Source organism: Nipponia nippon, unplaced genomic scaffold, assembly GCF_047370975.1.
Source record: "Nipponia nippon isolate SJK-2023a ecotype South Korea unplaced genomic scaffold, ASM4737097v1 scaffold_5, whole genome shotgun sequence".
NCBI classification, from domain to species: Eukaryota; Metazoa; Chordata; class Aves; order Pelecaniformes; family Threskiornithidae; genus Nipponia; species Nipponia nippon.
The window spans coordinates 18,384,464-18,408,172 of record NW_028262369.1 but is presented as its reverse complement, the minus strand read 5'-3'; the positions used below and the strand labels follow the sequence as shown (position 1 = coordinate 18,408,172).

General features: G+C 49.9%; 1 protein-coding gene across 3 annotated transcripts; it reads left to right on the top strand.

Annotated features, from left to right (window-relative positions):
• The first annotated feature begins 280 nt into the window (after window positions 1-280).
• Window positions 281-18,834, top strand: SCNN1B (sodium channel epithelial 1 subunit beta). 3 transcript variants are annotated; one of them, XM_087733756.1, is made up of 15 exons: window positions 281-338; window positions 2,829-3,061; window positions 4,370-4,476; window positions 6,135-6,453; window positions 8,028-8,466; window positions 9,726-9,919; window positions 10,807-10,910; window positions 11,386-11,549; window positions 12,008-12,115; window positions 15,323-15,440; window positions 16,153-16,228; window positions 16,417-16,474; window positions 16,777-16,838; window positions 17,742-17,817; window positions 18,263-18,834. In XM_087733756.1, the coding sequence occupies exons 4-15, from the start codon at window positions 6,143-6,145 to the stop codon at window positions 18,626-18,628; spliced, it is 2,076 nt and encodes a 691-aa protein (XP_087589882.1). In that variant the 5' UTR covers window positions 281-338; window positions 2,829-3,061; window positions 4,370-4,476; window positions 6,135-6,142; the 3' UTR covers window positions 18,629-18,834. The 3 variants fall into 3 exon arrangements, with proteins under 3 accessions (XP_087589882.1, XP_087589881.1, XP_087589880.1); XM_087733755.1 differs by having other exon boundaries at window positions 4,367-4,476; XM_087733754.1 differs by lacking the exon at window positions 4,370-4,476.
• The last annotated feature ends 4,875 nt before the right edge of the window (window positions 18,835-23,709 follow it).

Sequence of the window (23,709 nt, the reverse complement as noted above, 5' to 3'; positions counted from 1 at the left end):
GTCACCGGGAGATTTGTGCCGCTGACCCCGCACTGCCCGTGGCTGGTGGTTTTTGTAGGACTGGGGTAGGAGCAGCAGAAGCGGCTGCAATTCCTGGGGGGGGGGGGGGGGTGTTAGGAGAAAACAAAATAGCGCTGGGAGAAAATTAAAGCAAGATTTCAACGAAGCCTGGACGAGCCACGACTAAACTGGGAGCGACTCCAGCCGAAGGGAGGGAGGGTTTAGATGCACCGTCGGGAAATGACAAGGGGCGGGATGGGGCGGGACTGGGGCGGGGGAGGCGGCGGGGCCGGTCCCGCTCTCAGCGGGGAGCGCTGCCGGAGCCGGCCGGGCGGCAGGTACGGGGGGACCGGGGGTGGCCGGGGGGGGCTCCGGGGATGGGGAGCGGGGTCGGGGCTGGCCGGTCCCTTGGGCCCCGAGACGCAGCCGGAGGGATGCCCGCGGGCGTTCGCCCGCGGGCATCCCTCCGGCGGCGTCTCGGGGCCCAAGGGACCGGGGCGGTGGGGCAGGACCCACGCGGGTTTGATAAAATGTCAGCATCTCAACGTTGCTAAGGTTTTTCCCCTGCTTCTTGCAGTGGAGGATGCGGTTTTAAGGCATAATACTGTTTACAGAGGGGGAAAAATAAGGGGAGTCCTTTGTTGACATTTTTTTTTGGGGGGGGGGGGGAATGAAAAACTTTAATTCTGTCACAGCGACTTTCTGCACTGATACAGACGTGAAGTCATCCGATCTTTGCATGCTCTTGCAACAACACTGCGGGCTTTTGTGCCAGTCAGGTATTCTGGATGTGCGCAGCGTGCAGTCGGGTGTAGTCGTTCTTATTTTGTTTACGCAGGGTTTTCTTTAATCTCCCTGGTAAAAGGTATGGAAGCAAACCGCAGCTTTCTGAATATTTCACTGTCCATTTCCTTTGTTGTGGGAAATGTGCCATCCGCCCCAGGCTGCTGCCTCCTGGGTGAGGGCAGAGGATGCTCCCTCTCCGGGACACCGGCCTTCTTGCAGAATAAGAGATCTGCAGGTGGGGAGGGAGCTGCTGGGGGGGTTTTGCTCCTCTTACGTTCCAGGATTCACGTAGTTCATTGCACAAGCAGCAGAATTAACTCTCAGCAATGTGACCTTACTGGCACGTGAGGTGTAAGGCTTGTCATTGTCCTACGAGACAGGGACATCACAGGAAACACAGGATTAGGCAGGCAGGGGAAGAAGGGATGGAGTGTCTAACATACGGTACAGAGAGTCAGGCAAATGCTATCTAAACTTCCAGACTGTAAATACTCTTCAAGTGCTGCATGTGTGCCCGTCGGGATTAGAGACCCGGAGGAGCCTGTGCGGATCGGGGCGGCCGTGGGCGTCTGAGCCGGAGGCTGCGTGCGGTGGCCACTCTCTCATCACACACAACAGCAAGGCAAAGCATCTGCCAGGCGCGCTGTGGCCCTGGGCTCAGGAAGGGCTTTCATTGCTCACTGACACGTTACTGCTCCACTTTTCTTTTTCAATTGCCAACCTGTACACTTGTGATGTAATAAAAAAATTTCCTCTAATTTGCAAAAATACCACTAGATAGCATAAATGTCTTCTCTAGGAAAACAAGGCTTTTTCATCCGGCTCTGGAGAAGATGGCAGATGAGCAGCAGGTGGTCAAGGAGGAATGACTGTTGTGTGTCCCAGTAGAGAAAGTACTGAATAATTGCAGTATCGGGCCCAGCAGTGTTGGCGTGATTTTGCAGCCGAGGTACCACCCTGGAGCCTCCAAGAGTGTGCTGAGTTTTGCATATGTCTTTATTTCCTTTAAGTGGCAATTGCCCTAGGAAAACTCCAGAGGAGATTCAACACAGTCAACACAATCATTTCGTAATGTGGGAGTCTGATCTCACCCATAAGGTGGAGGAGTTTCACCTGGGATGATGCTGGGGTGATGCAGGGCTGGACTTGCGGCTGCTGGGGGAAGGCGAGGACACCTCGTTCACTGCACAAAGCAAAGCACATTAGAACCAGGCACAGGCTGCTTTTAGGATGGCTTCAGTCATCACGGGGATGCAGGTACTGCCAGGAGAAGGGCATGTGGCACCCTGTGCACCACAGGGGTCTTGTGGCCCTAGGATCCGTTCCTGAAAGTCGTTTTAGGTGACACCAGCGTGCTGACAAGGGGCAGCCCAGAGGAAAGCGCGGCAGTGGGGAGGTGGCGAGGGAAGCAGCAGCGGCTCCCCGGAAAGGGTCCAGCATGGGCTGGCGAGGTCGGTGCTTGCAGAGCACGGTGTGAGCTGCAGGCGCTGCGGAGACCCTCGGGGCTGTAAAGTTGCAGTAACACACTGCTACAGCTCACCTGCAAAGCAGACGAAGCCAGTACTTATCCGCACATTACAGACGGGTCCTGCAAACGGAGCGGTGTGACAATAAAAAAATGCAAAGGAGGAAAAGGAGTAGGGGAGCTTAATGGGTGCGTGCTCCCGTTCCTTGACCAAGGCCTTGGAAGTGGAGCAGCCAAACAAGAAATAAAACCAGTGAACAGCAGCTGGGAGCTGCCAAATGTCCAGGCCCTCGAGTTTTGAATGCTGTGAGAATAATGGGGGTTTGAGGGTGGCAGCAGGGACAGATTTTTGTAACCGTGAGACTGCCCTGCATGCCGCACACCAGCAGGAGCCAGGCTGCGTGTCCATGAAGGGGGAAGCACCTTCTAAGCCCCCAGCCCTGATATCCTTGGCTCCTGTCCTGCCGCAGCCTCCGCTCCGTTTCTCCAGAAGGGGTTTTGGGAAGGGGTGATGGTTATCTGTGTGCCGATGGAGGGTGGTTCTTGTCATCCCTCATTTGTCACCCGTCTGCTCCAGGTACAGCCTGCTGATGGGGGAGAGCAGGACCAGCTCCAGGCTGGCACCAAAACCGGTACCAAACCCCCTCTGAACAGCTATGGTGTCCGAAGACTGAACCTCTGTGGTCAGGGAAAGGAGCCCCCCAGTAACAGGGGCTGTGGCTACTGATCGGGCAAGGCACCTCACACAGAGTGGCTTTCAGCAGCGAGAAAGAAACAAGCAGTCTATTTGGAAACATTCTGGAAATAAAGGTAAGAAGAAAACTATTAAAATGAGAAAAAGATTGAAAAAATGTCATCAAAGTATGGTCAAGCACAGCTTTTGCTTAATGTTGTTTCTTTTATCAAATGACCTTCCATTTGATAGGCACAGCTTATGCCTAAAGGAAGAGTAAACCTGGGTCTTTCGCTCTGCTGCCATGTTAAGATGTCTCCTGCAAAACCTGTGACTGTCTGCTTGGCGGTAGTGGCAGCACACCTTTGTTAACTTGGTTTTTTAATTTTGGGATCCGTGTGTTTTCCTGGTGGGGCGGGGATGCTGCAGGCATCCTGCATGAGGCAGGTCTTCCAGCCGACCCGTCCTCGTCCCTGTCCCTGTCCCCGTCCCCGTCGCCATGCCTGTGCTCCCGCTGGCAGGTGCCCCGCGGGGCCATGGAACAGAGCAGTGCTTGCAAAGAACAGGTTCCATAGCTTTGACATGGGGGAAAAAACATTCTGAATCAGTTTAAAAAACATATCTAAGAACTAGTTTAATCTTATTTTCCACAGCATGGCCTGAATCTAACTTAAAAATGTGAAAATGCTGCCCTTCAGCACAGTGTCTTTACAGCTGGTGAGCTGAAGAGATAAAGTGAGCTGGAAGCACTCTAATCTTTGCTTAAAACTGATTCGGAGCTGGTCTTCCTTTCCTAGTGCAGCATCTTCCCATTGCTATCGCTAGCAAGCATACCGTGACTTTGTAAGAGCACTCTCAGGTTAGGTACTTAAAAAGAAATAAATTCAGGGTGAAGAATAAGTGTATTGATGACTCCTGCAAAACCATGAACAATGATAAAGCAGCATCAAAATTAGCCATTCAGTATCTTCAACTTTACTCAGATATGAAAGTAGAGCTTTTATTCTGTGTGTGCTCCTGAAACCGTAAGTATGTGTCTCAACATTGCCATCAGGAAAAAAAACCCCTAAAATTCAGCCTCAGAAAACAGTATAAAAAGAAATAATAACTTCTTCCAGCAATGTCAGGTTGATGAGCAACCCACAAAGATGTGTACGACAAACTGGGATCCCTCCGTGGCAGGTCTCAGGCTCTCAGCAGGAGCCCACGCTCTGTGTCTGGCCGGCGTAGTCTGTAAGCAGCAGAGCAAACAGAGGCTGCAGGGCATGTGGCCAGTCAGGTCCAGCTGGGCTGGATTTTGCCCAGTGCAGTGTAGGTGTGTTTTAAATTTTAATCTAATCTAAATCTTTTACTGGGTTTCTTAAAAGGCAGAAAATATTTACTAGTTTGCCTTGCTAGTCTCTCTGGATTTAAATGTATTTTGACGATACCGTTTTATAAAGCAGAGACCAATCTTGAGGCTGTGCCTTGAGATGGGTTTGTGTTCACACCCGGCAGCAGAAGACTCGGGCAGAACGGCTGCGTGTGTTTTACGTCTTCCCTTCAGCCGCAGGTAATTAAGCAGAGGCTAAGGTCATTGCTCCTGTTTTCATTATAGTCCTGCCCAAAAGCCAGCAAGCATCTGATGCAATGTAAGCTCCTTCTGTGAATAAACCCTTCCACAGGCAGCTGTGGGTGGGAACCTCTGCAGTTGAGCCGATGATGGGCTGGTGGGCTGGGGGTCCGGGAGGTCTGGGAGGTCCGGGAGGTCCAAGTCCCAGGACACATGTTTCTTGGAGAACAAAATGCTTTCACATGAGAGTAGAGCCTGCCTTCAGATCTTGGAGGAAGCAGCTGGAGATTCTTCTTTCCAAAGCACTCTCCCGTCAAGACCTCATGGTGTTAGGCTACGTCTAACATCACATATAATAGGGTGTGCAATGAAAATCATCATCTCTCTGCATCATGGAGTGAGACATCATAAAATCTATTGGGTTTATACTTTTATCAAAGTCTGTATATACTACTCAGGAGATTTTGCAGATCTGGCCAATAAATCACTGAATCAGTATTAGTTTTTGGGTTTTTTTTTTAAAAAGTAAGAAGGACACAGTTGCTCCCACTCCCCAAGAGGCCTGTGTGCACCTTCAGCTTCCTTTTGTACTTTTGGTAGTCTATCTACAAGTAACTCTGTGTTAATCTAGTTTCTGCATTCCTGAGTACTGCTCATTATTGAAATATTGCCGTATTATTTCAGCACTCTTTCTTCTAGGATGCTGAGTTATACGCGGCATTAATCTTTAATTCTGTTCTGCTACAGTTTAAATGTGACAAATGTTCTAAGCAGCTGACTCGGGTTTGTTTTGAAATCCTGCCTCGGGATATTAAGATTTAGTAACACAAATTCTCACCTTAAAATAGCAGCACAAAATGTTCTATTTACTCACAATATGAATGTAAAATATGCAGCATCCCTCACATGAGCAGTGGAAGCATACCGATAGTATCTGAAAGACAAAGGAATTTGGTGGAAAAAACCAATCTGTTGTCCTTCCTCTGGCGGGCAGCAGCACTGAACAGCATTCCTGGTCCTGGGAAACATGCTGCTGGTTCCAGGTCCTCTTCTCCCGCCCCCTCCGATAGCTTGGTGCACTGCAATACTTTTTGCTTTTAAGAAAAATTGCCTTAAGCCCTGTATTAGCTTGAATACTAAACACTGTCAGCCTGAATTCTACCTGAAACCAGCTCATGTGTGTAGTGCTTGGTCCATCTAGTGTTGGCAAAGTTTACAGACGATGTTAGAGATGTACCAGTTTGCACACAAAACACCGACTTCCTAAAAAGTTGTCGTTATTTACTGCAACATCTGCACAGATGGGGGGACAGTGCTCTGTAAGTCACCGCAGGCACAGCCATGTCCAGCAGGTCCAAGGCACTTAACTCTCGTGGGGCCAGAAGGGACGTGACAAAAACATTCACCACTTTTGGAACTGCAAAGCACAAACATCCCCCTTGTACCCTCTCAGGAGGTGAGGGGCTCCATGCCATTTCACTGCCATGGTGTGACCCTGCAGAGCATCTGCTCTGAATTTCTCCTGGGTTATAAACCCACGGTCGTGATATCACATAACTACTGCAGGTCTGCTTTTGCTGACAACACAAGTACACTTGGCGTAATACAAACCTTGCCTCTCAACACAGCTGTTTTGATGTCTTTTCTCCCACTTGCAGACAGCAGCATGAACCTGAAGAAGTACTTCATTCGGGCGCTGCACCGCCTGCAGAAGGGCCCTGGCTACACCTACAAGGAGCTGCTGGTCTGGTACTGCGACAACACCAACACCCATGGCCCAAAGCGCATCATCAAAGAGGGGCCGAAGAAGAAATTAATCTGGTTCTTCCTAACGCTCCTCTTTGCGTCTCTGGTCTTCTGGCAGTGGGGTATCCTCATTAACACCTACCTCTCCTATAACGTCACGTCATCTCTCTCTATTGGATTTAAGACCATGAAGTTCCCAGCAGTCACGGTCTGCAATGCCAACCCTTTCAAGTAAGTTTTTCTTCACCTAATTTACCCAGTCATACTTTAACACCCTCAGTTATATGGCTAGCGTAAAGTACTGTGGGTCCGTTCCTGTCTCAGATATCATGTTAGGAGCATCAATGGAAATGATCCTTTGACTCAACAAGCGGCACTAAAAACTAAATAAAGGAGGACGACATAAAGGCGAACATAAAATCATAGAATCATTAAGGTTGGAAAAGACCCTTAAGATCATCGAGTCCAACCGTTAACCTAGCACTGCCAAGTCCACCACTAAACCATATCCTCGAGCACCACGTCTACCCTTCTTTTAAATACCTCCAGGGATGGAGACTCAACCACTTCCCTGGGCAGCCTGTTCCAATGCCTGACTACCCTTTCAGTGAAGAAGTTTTTCCTAATATCCAACCTAAACTTCCCCTGGTGCAGCTTGAGGCCGTTTCCTCTTGTCCTATCGCTTGTTACTTGGGAGAAGAGACCGACCCCCACCTCACTACAACCTCCTTTCAGGTAGTTGTAGATAGCAATAAGGTCTCCCCTCAGCCTCCTCTTCTCCAGATCCCAGTTCCCTCAGCCGCTCCTCATAAGACTTGTGCTCCAGACCCTTCACCAGCTTCGTTGCCCTCCTCTGGACACGCTCCAGCACCTCAATGTCCTTCTTGTAGTGAGGGGCCCAAAACTGAACTCAGTACTCGAGGTGCGGCCTCACCTGTGCCGAGTACAGGGGCACTATCACCTCCCTGGTCCTGCTGGCCACACTATTCCTGATACAAGCCAGGATGCCATTGGCCCTCTTGGCCACCTGAGCACACTGCTGGCTCATGTTCAGCTGGCTGTCGACCAACAGCTCAGTTCCAGAGGAGGGTTTGTGTGCCTGTGAGTTTGCCTGGTTTTCCTCACTGTATCAGTTAATCTAATGATGGTTATTGCCTCCCTGTAAACTTTCCCTGGCTCAGGGAAAACTCGAAGTTCAACTCACTTGTCACAACCAAAATCAGTCTCTTGATCTTTCCCCACAATTCCTTTCTTTTTCCTTCCTCGCCATGAGCGTACCTCTTATCGCTTACACTCTGGCCATTAAGAGCTGGTTAAACAGTAGTATCAGCTGGGAGCTGCAGTGATATAACTCGATTGTAATTTCAAAGGAGTAACTGATTTTTGTTAGAGTTGCTTCAAATTTATATCTGTGCAATAGTGTAGCCCAAAGCAAGTTGTCCTCGACCAACACACAGGAATTACTTTGGTGTTTTTTCATCTCTGCTTGCTAGAGATGTTTTGTGTAAACTATAGTGAATTACTGAAATACATACAACCAATTCGGTTCTGCACTGACAGAACACTGTTCACCACCACAGCACTCCCTCTTTATCCTCCCACGGGTGTTCTGCCCGATTGCAGGCTGCTGGGTTGCCCGTGTCCAAGCTGGCCGTGCTCTGCACAGAGGCTCCTGTCGTTTTCCAGCAAATCTTTAGGCAGCAATCCAAGGTCCCCAGGAAGGTCCAAGCCAGCAGAGCAGCAGACAAGCTGCTGCACATCCCCACCGCCTTCACACAGCCTGGTAACTGCCCTTTGTCCTGCAGATACTCAGAGGTGAAGCATCTGCTGAAAGAACTGGACAGGCTCATCGAAGCAGCGCTGGAGAGGATCCTGCAGCCCACATCGGGGAACAGCAGCGAGAATGCCTCCCCACCACTCGACCTGCAGCTCTGGCACCAGATACCCCTGGTCCTCATCGATGAACATGACAAAGACAACCCCATCATCCTGGACATCTTTGAGAGCAACCAGACTGCTGGGGGCAACCAAACCACTGAGGGCAACCAAACCGCTGTGGGCAACCAAACCTATGAGGGCAACCAAACCGCTGCGGGCAACCAAACCGCTGAGGACAACCAAACCGCTGAGGGCAACCAAACTACTGCAGGCAACCAAACCACTGCGGGCAACCAAACAGCTTCTCTACCTGCTCCAGCCAACACGACATCAGAAGAAAAGAAGTACAAGCTGGCGGTGAAGCTGGTAAGAGGGGTCCCATGGGAGGCAGCCAGGAGGGGCGAGGGACGGGCAGTGCTGGGTACCTCGGCAGGGATGCAGCATGGAGATCAGTGTCTCTTCCCCACCAGCTGTCCGCAGCTGCTCTGCCTCAGGACTCTGGTCCGGCTGCGCCAGGGCCAGGGGCTGCCCATGCTGGTGGCATCCTCGGTACAGGGCAGTTTGCAAGTTATGGTGTGTTATTTCAAGGCTCCAGGGCTGTTTGCTTGGTTTTTTGAGGAAGGCAGCACAGAGGTATTTTAAGATGTTTTTAAAATTTCAGAGGGGGGGTCTGATCCCCTGCAGGTTACACAGCCAGACATCCAGCTGAAGCTGCTGGATTTCTGCACATGGGGCCTGCAGCAGGATCATACCCTAAATATACTTCCTTAAATGAAAGAAAACCCAGTAAGGAGCCATGTTAAGTTAGTCCATGGTGAACGTAGGTAGCTGCATAACATCAGTGAGATCAGCAGGTTCCTCACGGAAAAAGGGACTGACAGCGCATAGCAGCCTAGTACTGCATCAGAGGTACGGAGCGGATCCTGCCAGCAGGTCTGTCAGCCTCTGGCAAGAGGGATGCCGGAAACACTGGGCGGCAACAGGCAGTAGCTGAGCTGTGCACAGCATTGGTCATGAAGTCTGCCTGCAGCAGAGAGGATAATGCTGTATGTCCTCTGGGACGCAGAGCCCTGCTGCGCGCTGAGCCCAGGGCAGAGCCAGGGCAGAGGTAATCTATGCAAGCTCCCTGCTGCCTTCACCTCTTCCTTGGGTCCAGCATCCGAAATGTCGGGGAGAGGCTGCGGCTGCTGCCCCTGCCCCTCTCCTGCTGCGGTTCTCAGTGCAGAGGCACATGGTGGTCTCGTGACTCCTCACCCTCTGCTCCCACGGAGGTTTCAAGGACCCTGCCTGACCAGACCTTGGAAGCTGGGGCAACTCCAGCCTTAAAGAATTGGCCAAAAAGTGACGTTTTCTGTAAGCTTGTGGAGGTAACACTGGGACTAATGGAGAATTGGCCCAGCTGAGCAATCTCCCTGGGGAGGGACCCATCTGTAAACACATGCAGATGTGACAGCTGGCTCCGCAGCTCCGTCTGGCCATACCTCCTTCATTCCCCCTTCATTCCCCTGGGAGCAGCAGGCAGGGCTGGTATCAAGCCGAGCGCGCAGGGAGGGGTGCGCGCCGTACATCCCTCCTGCCATCCCCCCGGTGGGATGGGCTCAGACCTGCCTGCTCTGTGTCCCCAGTGCAGCCATCAGGGCTCCAACAACTGCACCTACAGGAACTTCACCAGTGCGGCACAGGCGGTGACCGAGTGGTACATCCTGCAGTCCACGAGCATCCTCTCCAAAGTCCCGCTGCAAGAGAGAATCAGGATGGGCTACCAGGCAGAAGACATGATCCTGGCCTGTCTCTATGGGGCTGAACCCTGCAACTACAAGTAGGTGCATACCGAGCTCCCTGCCCTTTTCTGTCACATCAGGAACAGTACAGGATGCTAAAGGCATGACAGCCTTTTTCCTTTCTCTTTTTAAGGTATATATCAGTTAATAAAGAGATTTCTGATGGTCCTTAACTTTAACAACATTTCCCAGAGGGTTTCTGGATGTGATCATGGATGAAACTGGTTATTTTGGGATAGTGCTGGCTTGAGTTTTAGTTTTGGATGGGCCGTTTTGCTCATGACACCTTGAGACTAACAGCATCAATGGGACCTTTCCAGGGTATTTAGTGATAACCAGCTGCCAGCCCAGGTGCTGAGCCAGCATACCCTGGCACAGCAGCGCAGCCCCCAGTTACAGCCCCCCCCCTTTTTACACAAGGCTCTGAGAAATGCATTTTAGCCATCGTTGCTTCTTATGAATGCCAAAGTTATATATCCAATTTTGAGAAACATGAGTGCACAGCAGCACCCCAGGCTGCAAGGAGTCTTGCCCCTTCTTCAACACCCCTTCTGCAAAGAGGGCAGGGCAACAGAGAATTATTATCAAAGAATGAGATGTAACACCAGCCAAAACCTGTTAACATCGCTCAAATCAAGCAATTATTTTTCTCATCTGTATGACAGATGATTCCTTTACATTCCGACAAAGTGTTATCCCCAGTGGCTGTGTCTCAGTACACACCAGTACCTTGCTTTGTTTTTTTTTTCAACAGCAGATTGATTGAAATTATATCAGCTGAAATTTCTATACAAGCATTCAACAAACGAAGCAATTTAAAGTGAATCTCAGACCTAACCACAAGCACCAGTCCCACCAGATGCATTATTTTGTAACCCTTTAGTCCTCCCCAAGAGTCACAGTTTTATGTCTATGATTCTTCCAGGAATTTCACCCAAATCTATCACCCAGACCACGGTAACTGCTACATCTTTAACTGGGGCATGGACGAAGAGGCTTTGAATTCTTCCAACCCTGGAGCTGAGTTTGGTAAGAGAGAGCTCTGCTAAGAAAGAAGGAGCTAAAGGAGCAGAAGTGCTGGGAGTTGTTCTGTCTCTCAGTGGCCATTTCTGTCAGATATAAAAATTTGCCATTTCTGTGTCTCTGGAGCACTACAACAGGGAGTAACGGTTTTCCAGGAGGGGATAAGCCCCCAAAAGGGAAACGTGCCACATAGAAACAAGTAATGTGACTACAGGTGTTACTTCACAGAAGTGTTACATCTGGATCGCCAAAGTATCTGAGGCAATGTCTGAATATTCACTCAGATATTTCCATACTGTGCATTCGCCATCATGTCTGTTTATGCACGTACAAGGCTGACATGACAGCCAGACCCTGTCTCTTCCCCCAAGGACGGAGATTTTTGTGCACAGTGAAAAGAAAATAGACCTTTTTTTTTTTTTTTCTAAAGACTCACATTTCGATACAATTCCTTTTCTGAGTGTTTTGTCCGGTGTCCCAGGGCTGAAGTTAATTCTGGACATCAGCCAGCAAGACTATATCCCCTACCTGTCATCCGCTGCTGGGGCCAGGCTCATGCTGCATCAACAGAAGAGCTTCCCCTTCCTTAAGGATCAGGGCATCTATGCAATGGCCGGGACGGAAACCTCCATCGGTGTGTTAGTGGTATGTGTGGCATTCCTCTAGAGCAGATTGTCTGAGAATAATGTTATCTGATGGGACTGCAACCAAGTTTGTTTTAAGTCTTGGCTGAACTGGCTCAAACCAAAAGAGTCAAGGTATACGCTAGCTGTGGGCTGGAACAGTTTATGGAGACTTTTATGTAACTGTCCTGGCAAAGTGCTTTATGGAAGCCAAAATACTGAGCTCAGGTCATTGTTCCCTCTTCCTTTAGCATGTCAGAAGGTGCCTTGCTAAAAGATGCTGCTCTTGAAAACCCTCATCTGCCTTGATCCGCCCTGAGGAACGGGCTGCATCTCCTTCAGCTCTGCCGCCTACGATTCTTTGATTTTTTTTCAAAGCCAGCAGGGAATACTGGAATTACAGAATCTCTAGAAAACGGGCACCAGGGACCGGGGGAGGAGCAATGACTACTGAAGTTTGCTGTTTTGGTTTTCTTTCAGGATGAACTGGAACGGATGGGCTATCCCTACAGTGACTGCACCATGAACGGGTCTGATGTCCCAGTAAAAAATCTTTATAGCCAATATAATACTTCCTATTCCATACAGGTAAAACACGTTTTTAAATCAAACAGGGCTGTTTAGGAAGAATTGTCAAAGCAGTTAAAATCTTTGACCAGCATGCAGGATTACTGGAGCATCAGCAGTGCTAAAGTAGAAAGCATAACCCAGCCTTCTTTTCTGGTAATAAACAGCACTCAAGTCTGAACACGCAGTAGCTCCAGGGTCGGAAACGATCCCGGTGGATCCAGTGGAAATAACTGTGTATTGCAGGAGCAAGAGCTAACGATGCAGGTATTAAAACTTGCATCCAAAGATAAGGAACATTGCCCTGGCAGGCAACACAGTTTAGAGGCATCTTCAGTTTTCATTCTCACACCAAAACAGCTCGTACAGCCAGGAAAGGGCATCAGCAGTTATTGTTCCCTTAGCCAGGTATGTTGTTTGTTTCATTTTGAGAGGGATAAAAATGGTCATTTCTGTCATTTTCTCAAAAGCCGAAACACAGCAAATGCCCCAGGATCTCTGTTGTTACACGGGTCCCTGCCATGTGTGACCTACCAGCGAAGTCCTAATTTGCAGACAAAAAACCAAATATTTTTACCTCCACATATGAGTGCAGTTTAATGCTGCTCCTTTCCTTGTGCCCTGTCGCCTCAGAGCTTGGCTCCCCAAAGCAGTGGGTTCCCACTCATCCTGAAGACCAGACAAAGCAAGAGCAGGGTGCACCTGGGGGGCCCCTTGGTCCCTTAAAAACTGCTGGTTCTTTAGTTTTACCCTCTGTTGGCTCCCCGAGCAGCCCCGGTTGCCATCAGGCACCAGTTGGTTATGCCTCGACTCGGAGGGCAGAACCGCAGCACCAGCCAAGGAGACCTCACACCCCTGTCCTACCTGGCCTCGCTCCCTCCCTGCACTGGTTTCACTGGGAGGTGCTGGGGACCACTGGAGCCCCAGGGTGACAGAGCCAGAAGACAGCCTCCTCCTTGGGTGCAGGGGAGAGCATCTGAAACAGGCTGAAACTCCCAATAGCTTTGGCTAATGCTAGTTCCTTAATAATATAGGAAACACTGGGAAAATACTTCCAGAGTGCCCAGCTGGGAGCGCGGAGCTCCCCGTCCTCCCCGGGGACCCGACCTGCTCCCGGACGGCTGCAGGCACAGCGTTAGCCCAATGCTCCTCTGCCGGCTGCCCACCTCAGCTGCAGGAGGCTGCAGAACAGTTTTTCTCCTTTAAAAAGAATAACCGCTCATGCCATGTCATTAAGGCAATCAATTACTTTTTCAGCTGTGAGAATACCTTTTTTTCCCCCTACAATTTCCATGCTTGGCTGAAATCTTTTAATTATAGGTAGATCAACCAGCAAGGGGTAGACTCTAGGCATTACCCATGTCCAACAGGCTAACTTCTCCAAACTCAAGGGGTTATGGAGCAATCACCGTAGCTGTGTGCGCCGCTGTAACCAGGACAGCAAAGCTGCTCCGTCTGCAGCAACCGCAGCTGCCGTCCTGCAGCACGAACGGTCACTGTGGCTCTGGGAAGCTTTTGCTGAGACATTAATGTGACACTTCTCATGAGCTAGGCTGGCTCCTGCTGTTTGGGGTGCTCTGGGAGGATAAAAGCTATCCAGAGAACTATTGTGCTCCGGGTTTTAGCCATGGCATTGCTCTAATGTGCAAAGCAGCTCATATTTTGTGTACACAAGTAATATTTATCCCTGACAGGAGAGGAATACACAGGAGGGATTCCTCTCCTGAACACTCCTACTCTCTTTTAATCCTTTTCTCTTTGAGGGAATTAAGTCATTTTTCACCCTGAAAATGTCTGCTTGTTTTGTAAGGAAATGAAGACAGACCTTTGCCTTTTCTTCATTTTAAAATTGGGATGAGAAAGTTGAGTGTTTGTAAACCTTGAATCTGTAGAAAAGTATAGTGTAAACATTAAGCACTGGTTAATTTGTAACAGGCTATAACATAAGGGAGAAACATTTCTGGGGGGGTGAGATCTGGCAATAAGGAAAACATCTAAACAATTTGGGGGGTTATTTACAAAAGCCTGAGGAATACACCCCAGACAGGTGGGAGGGCTTTGGTCTAGCACGTTTTTTTTGTATTTCTGCCGTTATATAATTATAACAATTGGACCACTTTACCCTACTTTTTAAGACGCTTGTATAACGTTTAAGCAAATACTTGAAATGATTGCATTATTACTTAAAAGTTGCTAAATGCTGACTGGGGTTCTATGTCCACATAATTCACGTCACTTCAGAGACCTCTCAGCAAAGTCAGGCTTTTCCGTCACTCCCTGGTTGCAGTGAACTCTGTAAGCATTGTGTATCACACAGAAATTCTCTAGCTGTTCTACCTGGCTGGAGCTGTTAAATTTAATTATCTTTTCATAGACTTTGTTATTGCTTTGTGCACTGTTTCATCCAGAATCCCACTCCAATCTTGGATGATTAACTTCATGCCTCACTGAGCTAATGGCAGCGCTGCAGCCTGGCTCGCACGCTGCCGAAGCTGCGGCTGCAATCCTTGCAAGGAGAGAAGCAGATGCACAGATAAGATAATTCAGATTTCTAAAACCTGCTCTTTATGTTGAAGTATTTTTAGAGTCCTGGCTTTAAAGTGGAAACCAGCCCTTTGTCAGTATGTCATATAAAGCCTGGAGACAACAGCAGTGTCTATGAGTGCAACAGAACATTTTTATTCCTGTTTGGAAACTCCGTATTACTTCCATGAAGCCCTAAAATAGTTAAGAAATGAGCAGTTTCTTGTGCAACTGGGAGCAGGCACTGAGTTCCCTTCTGCTCCTGCGAGGTGACTTACCCACGGGCAGCTCACAGCTAGGATGTGCCTTAAAATCTCCAGGAGCAGTAGTAAAAATGCATCATAAAGAAAACCGTAACTGCAGTGCAACTCTACGCATGGCAGCTTATCCACCCACCTTGTCTCGCCATTATAAAACCAGTGTCACTTTTTCTGGGCTTCCAGAGCCGGCTGTGGTGCCTGGCAATGCTCGGTGCACGCTGGAGGATGGGATCAAGCCATTGCGCAGGGAAGGGCTCTGGCAGCACCCGCTCCCTCTGTGGCTTCAGCCTTCTCTGTGTGCAGCCACAAAATCAGCTGTTCAGTGCAAAAGAGAGAAAATACCTCAGAGCCGAGTAATTCTGATAGCCAGCATAGACTCCAGCAGCACAGAGGTGAGCAGGGGTGTTCAGCCCATGTCTAAGCAGCTCCCTGTTCCTTTTTTCAGGCTTGCCTGCGCTCTTGTTTCCAAAATCACATGATTGATATCTGTGGATGTGGTCACTATATGTTTCCTTTACCTGAAGGGGTGAATTATTGCAATAACGAAGATAACCCAGGTTGGGGTAAGAACATGAACAAAACTAATTGCACAGCTTCCCCAGGGTCCTGGCACACAGGAGGGGTGGGAGTGGACGCGAGCTTTATTTGTAAATGCAACAGGTGAACGGCTTTTGCCTATGTAAAGTCTCCTCGTGGCTGTTTGGGTCAGTGCCGGGGAGAAGGGGCAAAATCATGGTCCTGGCCGTGGGCTGAGAGTCCTCAGCTTCCGCGCTGCCCCAGGGCAGGGCTCTCCCGGGGAGGTAATGGGAGCCTCTGGGTACCAAAGGGAGAAAAAGGGGTAATGGTCCAGGTCTCTGTGCCTGAAGGGTTTGGAGACAAGCAGGCCCAAGCAGGGGCCATGGGCTCCCGCAAGGATGTGCAGAGGCAAGGGGGTCTGCTGCTCCCCCATGGGCGGGCAGAGACAGGCAGCACGGCTCGGCATGGGCTGCCCGGGAGGCAGCTGCCCTCCTACCCCTGCAGCTGGCCAGGGCTGTGCCAAAACCACTGACATTGGGCAAGCTGACTCTATAGAGAGTGTCTGCAGAAAAAAATTATTTTTAGGTTATTATTAAATTGTCTGACCACTTTGCCTGAGCTTCTCAAGGCAAGGAAGACAGCAAACCTGTGCAGCAGGCTCATACCTAAATATTTATTTTATTAAATGAAATTGATATAATCCAGTAAGCAGGGTCCTTATCTAAACAGGTGCTTTGATTTTTTGTTTTCACCAAACAGCATATTGCTATTCATCACTGAGATCAAGTATAAGACACAGACAGATTTGTATTGACTCTTGTAAGGAAACGTGCAAGTAAGTAGATAAGCCATTTCTGGCAGCTGTGAAGGTGGAGGGGATCCTGCATTTCATCTCCCATCAATTCTAACCTTTCTAAAATGGCAGCAAATCATGCGGGGCTGCTTTTCTGCACGAGAACTGAAGTTCCAGTGACTTCAGAGGAGGGGAAACTTCTGTACCAATGTTCTCCTTTCTCTCCCTAGCGACACGCAGTATAAGATGACCATCTCCATGGCAGACTGGCCATCCGAAGCATCGGAGGTAACACCAATTTCTTGTTTTGAAACATTCATTAATAATTACCTGTTCTTAGCCACATGAATCACTCAATATTTTCAGAGCTAATGTCCAGGTAGCAAGTGCCTCTTTGCTAAATTACACATTTTCAGCGTGCAAACAAACACTAGGTGCCAGGGCATGAGACAGGGGGAGGGACACCCCCACAGCGGCTCCTCCTCCTCGGGGGTCCTGCACCGAGTCCTGCAACTCCCTTGGGTTCCTGCCCCAGCAGGCACCCGGAGAGGATGCTTCTGCTCAGTTCTGAATGAATTTTGTTTTCCTAGGACTGGATTTTCCATATTCTGTCTTATGAAAGGGATATGTCAACAAATGTGACTCTGGACAGGTAAGTGAAAGGAACAACCACTTTATCTTCTCTATTGAGCCTGTTAACATTAGATTAACGTGAACCTTGGCGATGGGCCAGAGCACACGTGTGCTAATGAAAGAGAGGACAAGATTTGGCGCATGTTTGCCTGGAAGATACATAAAGCAAATCTGAAACGCACTTCATGCATATCCTCTGCTCTCCATAGTGACACGCTGGGTCAGACAAACGCGAGTTAAGTTAAAATCGATGTTAACCGCAGCACTCCTAATCAGTTCCATATAGGAGTCTGGAAGCTCTGAAGCTGTGAACTGCCAGCGTCCAGCTCCTGGATTGTAACGTTCATCCCTTCATACTTATGTCTCTGAATCTGCCAACAGCAGCAGCAGTAGGGGGGCTGCACCAAAATTAGGGGAACTGCCAAGTTACCCTTTGAAAACCTAAGCCCCGAATTAGTGGGAAAAGAAGAGGTTTTTTCCTCCAAGGAAAAAAACTAGAGAATCAGGAAATGGTTTCACAGATATTGGCTGATCCGTACACAATTAAGCCCCCTATAATGCAGTCGGTCGTGACGCAGCTGCTCTGTGCACGCACACAGGAACATGAAGTGCAGGGTGCCAAGGAGAGGCGATGGCCCCTCTAGACTAACCAGGGCAGTTGGAAAAAGCAAAGCAAACAGCCCCAAAAAAGCTTCCAGGTGCACAAGTGCTTCTTCAGCAGGAACCTCAGAACTGCATCTCTTCCCTTCACAGCCAGTGGCACTTTTTAACTTCTTCCACGTGCCCGGCAGAAGTTTCAGTGGACACTCGTGAGCAGCCCCGGCTGGGCTGTGCACAGCCCTTCCCACGGGCAGGCGTTGGAGCGGAAGCGCGGGACGCCCACAGCCCGGCTCTGCGCTGAGCTGCCGTTTGTCCCTTACAGAAATGGGATCATCAAGCTGAACATTTACTTCCAGGAGTACAACTACCGCACCATCTCAGAATCTGCCGCCACGACGGTGAGTGCCCACCCCTGCCCTTCTGCCCAGTGCCGCAACATGCTGCAAGTGCCCGGTGAGCAGACACCAAAACAAGTCACCCCGGACGCACGGGCAGGGCTCAGCTCCTGGGGGCTGATCAGCCCTGGCCAGAGATGCTCCTCAGCAGGAGTCTGCCGAGTCCCTCAGTGATCCTGCTTCACATGTCCATGGCAATGAAGCGGACGAAGCCGCCTCTGCTGGCTGGTTCACAGCCCCCAGTTCATTCTTCCTGTCCACCTCCCATCCCTGTCACCAGTGTGGGGCAGGTCACTGAGAAGCAGCACCAGGGAGCACAGGGACTCGGCAGGCCAGTTCTGGGGACAGGAGCATCACCCAGCTCGGCACCAGCACACAGGGTGATGGGCAGGGGCTGATCAGAGACCGGAGTTCACCTCCTTGGCTCACTTTGCTCTCCTCCCTGCAGATCGTTTGGCTGCTGTCGAGCCTGGGAGGCCAGTTCGGGTTCTGGATGGGGGGCTCGGTACTGTGCCTCATTGAGTTCGGGGAAATCATCATCGACTCGCTGTGGATCACTGTTATTAACATGATCAGCTGGTGCAAAGGCCTGAAGCAAAGGCGGGTGCAGGCGCGGTACCCGGACGCGCCCCCGACGGTGTCGGAGCTGGTGGAGGCTCACACCAACCTGGGCTTCCAGCACGAGGATGGGGGTGCCCTGCCCAGGGACGAGGCGCTGCCCCCCGAGCCCGGCACCCCCCCGCCCAACTACGACTCACTGCGCGTCCAGCCCCTCGATGTCCTCAGTCCTGACAGCGACACAGAAACCGAGTGAGCAGCACACCTCGTTACCTCTCAACGGCCGCCAACGGCAGACTGCTATCGCCACGCTCGATCTGCCACTTGCTGAGCAATCTTCTACTCTCTATCAAAATTAGGAAGGAACTAAAAAGCCCTGGCTGTCCTCCCCTCCCCGACTTAAAGCATTCACTGTGAAGACACTCTGTCTAATAAACCCTGTAATAAATCTCATGGAGTTGGCATCAGGCTCTGGCTTTAGTATGTAGAGCTTGTATGCATCAGTATTGCTATATAATCATAAGTCACCATTTCTTTTTAACACGTGGGTGGAAGGCACTTCCTAGCGAGCAGAGCAGGGCATGGGCAGCTGTGAAGGGCTGTGGCCAGGGTCCGAGGCAGGGCTGCGGCAGCACCGGCCGGCAGCAGCGAGGCAGGCGGTGCTGGGGAGAGGCCGGGATGTCCTGACGGTGGGTGCGTGGCCATGGCCCACTGGATGCTGAGACGTGGCACAGTGTGTGCTGCAGCTGTGCTGCACCGTGGGTCGGACCCTTGGTTGGGTTGGGACCCAAGCTACTTTTGAGTTCTGAGGTCACACTATTTCCACCCCTAAACAACTACAACGGAAACAGAGCGAAAGAAAACCGTCCCTTTGTTTCTGGAGCCCGCGGGTGCTCTGTTTGTGTTTGCTGCTGAGGGTTTGTTAATGCTCGCACTGCAGGTGGGCACGGCTGTTAATGTGTGTTAGAGATAAATACTCCAGCCTCCATAAAGATTCAGGTGTGGGGAGGAAGTGCCAGGCCGTTTAACAGTACCACTCTTGGCAATAAATAAATAAATTAATAAGTTGCCTTTAAGTTTCCTGCTGGCAGCGGGTGCAGCTCAGCGCTGGCAAGAGGCTGATGGCCGCGGCTTGCGAGAAGGGGAGGTGCTGTGCTCACCCCGACGTGAGGGTGGCCGGGGGGTTTGGTGGTCCCCGCAGGGCTGGGCTCAGCAGGGCAGCGAGCTCACCCAGCCCCCGGCTGGTGTCAGCCCACAACTTTCCCAGGAGCCCATCACAACCACCAGGACCTGCCTTACTGAAGTACTTTTGCAAAACTTCAAGAGGAAACGCGACCGAGTGGTTAAATCACGCGACCGGGAACACGATGTTCTGGGCATGGTGCCCAGCGCGGCGCAAGTGTGGGGTGGTGGGGGCAGCCGCGGCAGCGAGCGGGGTCCATGCTCCTTCTCCACTTGAAGCTCCCCGAGCGCATGGGGCTTTGGTGCAGAGCTGCCGCAGCAGAGCGTGCTGAGGGTCTCTCCATCTCCCCTTGGCAGTGGTGGAAGCAGTGGGCCTGGTTGCTGACAAGGACCACAGGCAGGACGGAGGAACCGAGGGACAATCTGCCAGATGAGATGCTGCTGGCACAGCTGATGCTGCTGCCCTGCACGGGGGAACTTCTGTGTTCAGAATTCACTGAAAAAGTCAAACGCTTCATTACCAGCGTATAGCTGCTCTAACGCTGCTGCAGTTACAGTTACAAGATAATAATGCTCTAGAACATCCGCAGTCTTCATTTTATAAGACTCAACTCACGAATTTTTAAAATTTTATTAATAGCTTCAAAAAGTAATGGTAACTTAAAATAAAGTTTAGATTTTCTATCACTTCTGATATCTGAATTTTTACAGACATTTTCCAGTTTCACTTGGTGATCATAAGAACAAGAAGCTTAATCACTTTCTTTAAATTAAATTCAGATTCTTAAATAATGAAACCACCCCGGGAGCCAGAGCTACAAGCAAACACACCAGTTGTGATATCAAGCAGCGGCAGAAGCAGCTGCCACAGGTAGGCAGTTTTCTGTACGTGGGAGGCATTCAGCTTTGGAAATCACATTCTCAGCCTGTTTGTGTTTTCTGCTGTTAAGAAACAGGTGAGGATTGGGAGAGTTTGGTGCGTACCCGTGGTGTGCTCCTTCACATCCTCCTGGCTTTCAGCTCAGAGACTGGAGTCCCACCACCTCTCGCTCAACATGTGCGGATGCTCAAAAATGAGTAAGTTAACAAATCTACAGAGCCAGGCATTAGAGCTGATTTAGAAACCATGCAAAGGTTTCACCATTACTTCTTGATCAGTGCTTCAGCAACCCACCTGGCTGAGACTTTTGATTCTGACAGTGCCCAGAAACCGATGCACAGGGAAAAACCTGCACCCGGGACATGTGCAGAACAGCCCTTCCTCTGGTTCACTCTGCTGGGAGCCCACGGTTTATGGACCTCCTGAGCTGGAGGCTATGTTTGTTTTAGTTGCCACTGCTTGAAAATCAGGAGATAAGGAGGTTATTTAGAAGCTGACGCTATGCCACTTGGCAGAGCAGTTTCATTTCCAGAACTTCCTACTCATTCCACCAACTAGTGTTTTACAGGCTTTTTAGCATCAGGAATGATTCCTCCCTAAGTAGTTTTGCCTCAGAAACAACATATGATTATCTTTTATATATGAAGCAAACAACAGACTTGCTAGCTTCATTACACTGGGAGAAGGAGATGACACTTTCATCCTTCAGCACCAGATTCGTTACGAACCGGAACAGTTAAGTGAGGACTCAGCGCACAGAACTCATCCCTTGCCGCCGGCCTTCCTGGGCTGGTGAGCAACCATACCTGCCTCCGATCTTAATTGGGATGAGGAGTGGAAAAATAGGGGTAATTTACAATCATCTGCAGCCAGAGAATACCTAAAATAAAATATATGAGGAATAAAAATCCAGACTCAGGGATCACTGCCTTAACAAGTCCACATGCTGCCCCCAGACCCTTATCCATCAGCTGCTTCTCGCTTGCAAGGGCAAACGACCAACAGCCCACCAACATGGCTGCTCCTTAAGGAACCCATCTAACCCTGAGTACAGCATGAGCTCAGCAAGCACATAAAACCAACCAGAGCAGTGACAGGGCAGACGAAAGGCGGTTAGGACGCTTGAAAAGACAGAGGAATCCAGCTCTTACAAATTGTCCTAGACTTTTCCTGCCCGACTCTTCACTTCCCTTCTCCCTAAAGGGATGCTTCCCTCCCTGAGCCCCGTAAACCCACAGTACAGCCTCCTTCACCAAAAAGGAGAGTCCCTGTCAAGTGACAGTGCTTCATCCCACATCGCGGCCGAGTCAGAAACCAGCACCTGACACCCTCCCAATTCAGTGTTCCGTGTACGCACACAAGCCAATACTTCACAAAAAGACCTCCAAATGGTTTTGCAACAGTGAAAAAACACTGCTCCTTGCAAAAGACACAACAGAGCAATTTGCTTAAAACCTTAGGAAAGCTGAGAACAAAAACTTGGATCCTTATTCCCATGCCCTCACCAACAGACAACACTGTCAACATCGCTACCAATAAGTCTGATCACGCGGGAATCCAAATAGTTGTTCAAACATAAAGATAGTGCAGAGGCATCAGATGCTTTTCCGTAGGGCAAAACCACCGCCCCGAGCCTGCTCCTGTGCTGATGAAATAGCAGTATCCGTCAGGAGCTCGCCGCAGAGACGGGCTGCAGAGAGAGGGGGAAGGCAGAGCTGTTTTCCCAGGCCAGCCCTCTCCAAGGCACTTTTAAACGCAGCACCTCAGCTGCTGCCATCCTGGGGTGGGCTCCAGCATCTGCTGCCACAGAGCTGTAATGAATAAAAAAGGCAGCAGCAGGGCAGGCTGCACCTACCAGCTCCTCACACCTTCAGCCCCAGCTGGGTGCCTGCCCGGGGCCATCTGCCCTGCGAAACGCAATAGCAGCAGGCAAAGAACCACCTCAAAAATCCTCACCCACTAGTGACATGGCAGCAGGGTGGGAGAGGCACAAACAGTGAGATTCACCCATCTCACACCAAGGGTAAATCGGAACAGCATGTTCTTTGGCAGGACACGGACAGTTTGCTATTCCAATTACTGCTGGTTTATAGAGGGCGTCTGACAACCAATAAAAGTGGAAAGTGTCTCACGTACTCGACTTCAGCTCTTTACCAGCTTGGCTCTCTCCCCCAAATGGACTGATTGCAGATAAGCGATATGCGCAAAGGGTTTTGTTTTCTTGCTGCAGCAGCAGTGCAGCCGCTGGAAGACTCAGCTGAGCATTGCATGGGACTGGGCACAGAGCTGGGCACAGAGCTCTCTGGGGAAAGGCTTCACAAATCGCAGCCAAACAAGACACCTGAGAAGTCCCAACTTAATACAGTACCGCGTTTCCCATTCATTTGGGTATTTTTTAAAAGACTTTTCATAGTCTGAAAAAAAAAAAAAGTAAACATCTAACTGAAAACCTTGCCAAGAAAAAAAAAAAAAACAACACACATTCCAGAAAACACATTTTACTTCCCTGCTCTGAAACCTTTTTAGGTGCCAAAATTCACGAAACCCAAAAACTGTTTATAAAGCACCTCTGCTCTCCTCACCTCCCCAAAATGCAGTTTTTGGCAGCAAAACATCACCGAAGTCCAGCTGAGAACAGCAAAGGAATCCAATTTCACTCAAAAAATATATCACTAGTAAAATATAAGCCTGTATCAGCACGTTACGTGTGTGCCATAAAACACAGAAGAGATGTTGGTGTGGCAAAAAAAGATGTGGGACTGCCTAGAAGAGAGGCAGATTTGGCAGTCGTGGCAGCTAAGCACACAGTCACCCAGGGGAGAACACATCAGACTAACGAGTCCCAAAAGGAGGACCACAAATGCAGCAACACCGGGATGAGAAATGACAGCTGTCCAAAAGACAGGGGCTGCCAGGGAAAAAACAGTCAAAAGCAAAGAGCAGAAAGAGCTGTGGCTCAGGCTGAACACTGATTAGAGCAGCCTGAACCAAGTTAAGGAAAGAAGAGGCAAGAACATGGACACTGAGAAAAGAATTACTCCCCCAAGGCATCTAGTGGTGAAGAAAAGGAGAAAGCTGCAGGAGTAGATACAGATAAGGGGAAGAAAGATGTTTTTCCCCTCTGAAACAGAAGAGTTTGCATGTGAGGCTTTATCCAGCAGTCTCACACAGCTGGCATTCCAGTTTTGGGCCCTCTTTGTATTCTGTCCAGTTTTTTCCTAAGAAAAAAAGCCGTGGGAGTGTTGGAAGCATACTTAGGCTAGATGAGGGTTTGT

What these genes read in the sequence shown, in the direction of transcription:
- SCNN1B (XM_087733754.1), top strand. Translation starts at nt 6,143, where the DNA reads ATGAACCTGAAGAAGTACTTCATTCGGGCGCTGCACCGCCTGCAGAAG. An exon ending in ACAAATGTGACTCTGGACAG is followed by an intron (nt 16,839 to 17,741) that starts GTAAGTGAAAGG and finishes TGTCCCTTACAG; the next exon opens with AAATGGGATCATCAAGCTGA. An exon ending in CAGAATCTGCCGCCACGACG is followed by an intron (nt 17,818 to 18,262) that starts GTGAGTGCCCAC and finishes TCCTCCCTGCAG; the next exon opens with ATCGTTTGGCTGCTGTCGAG.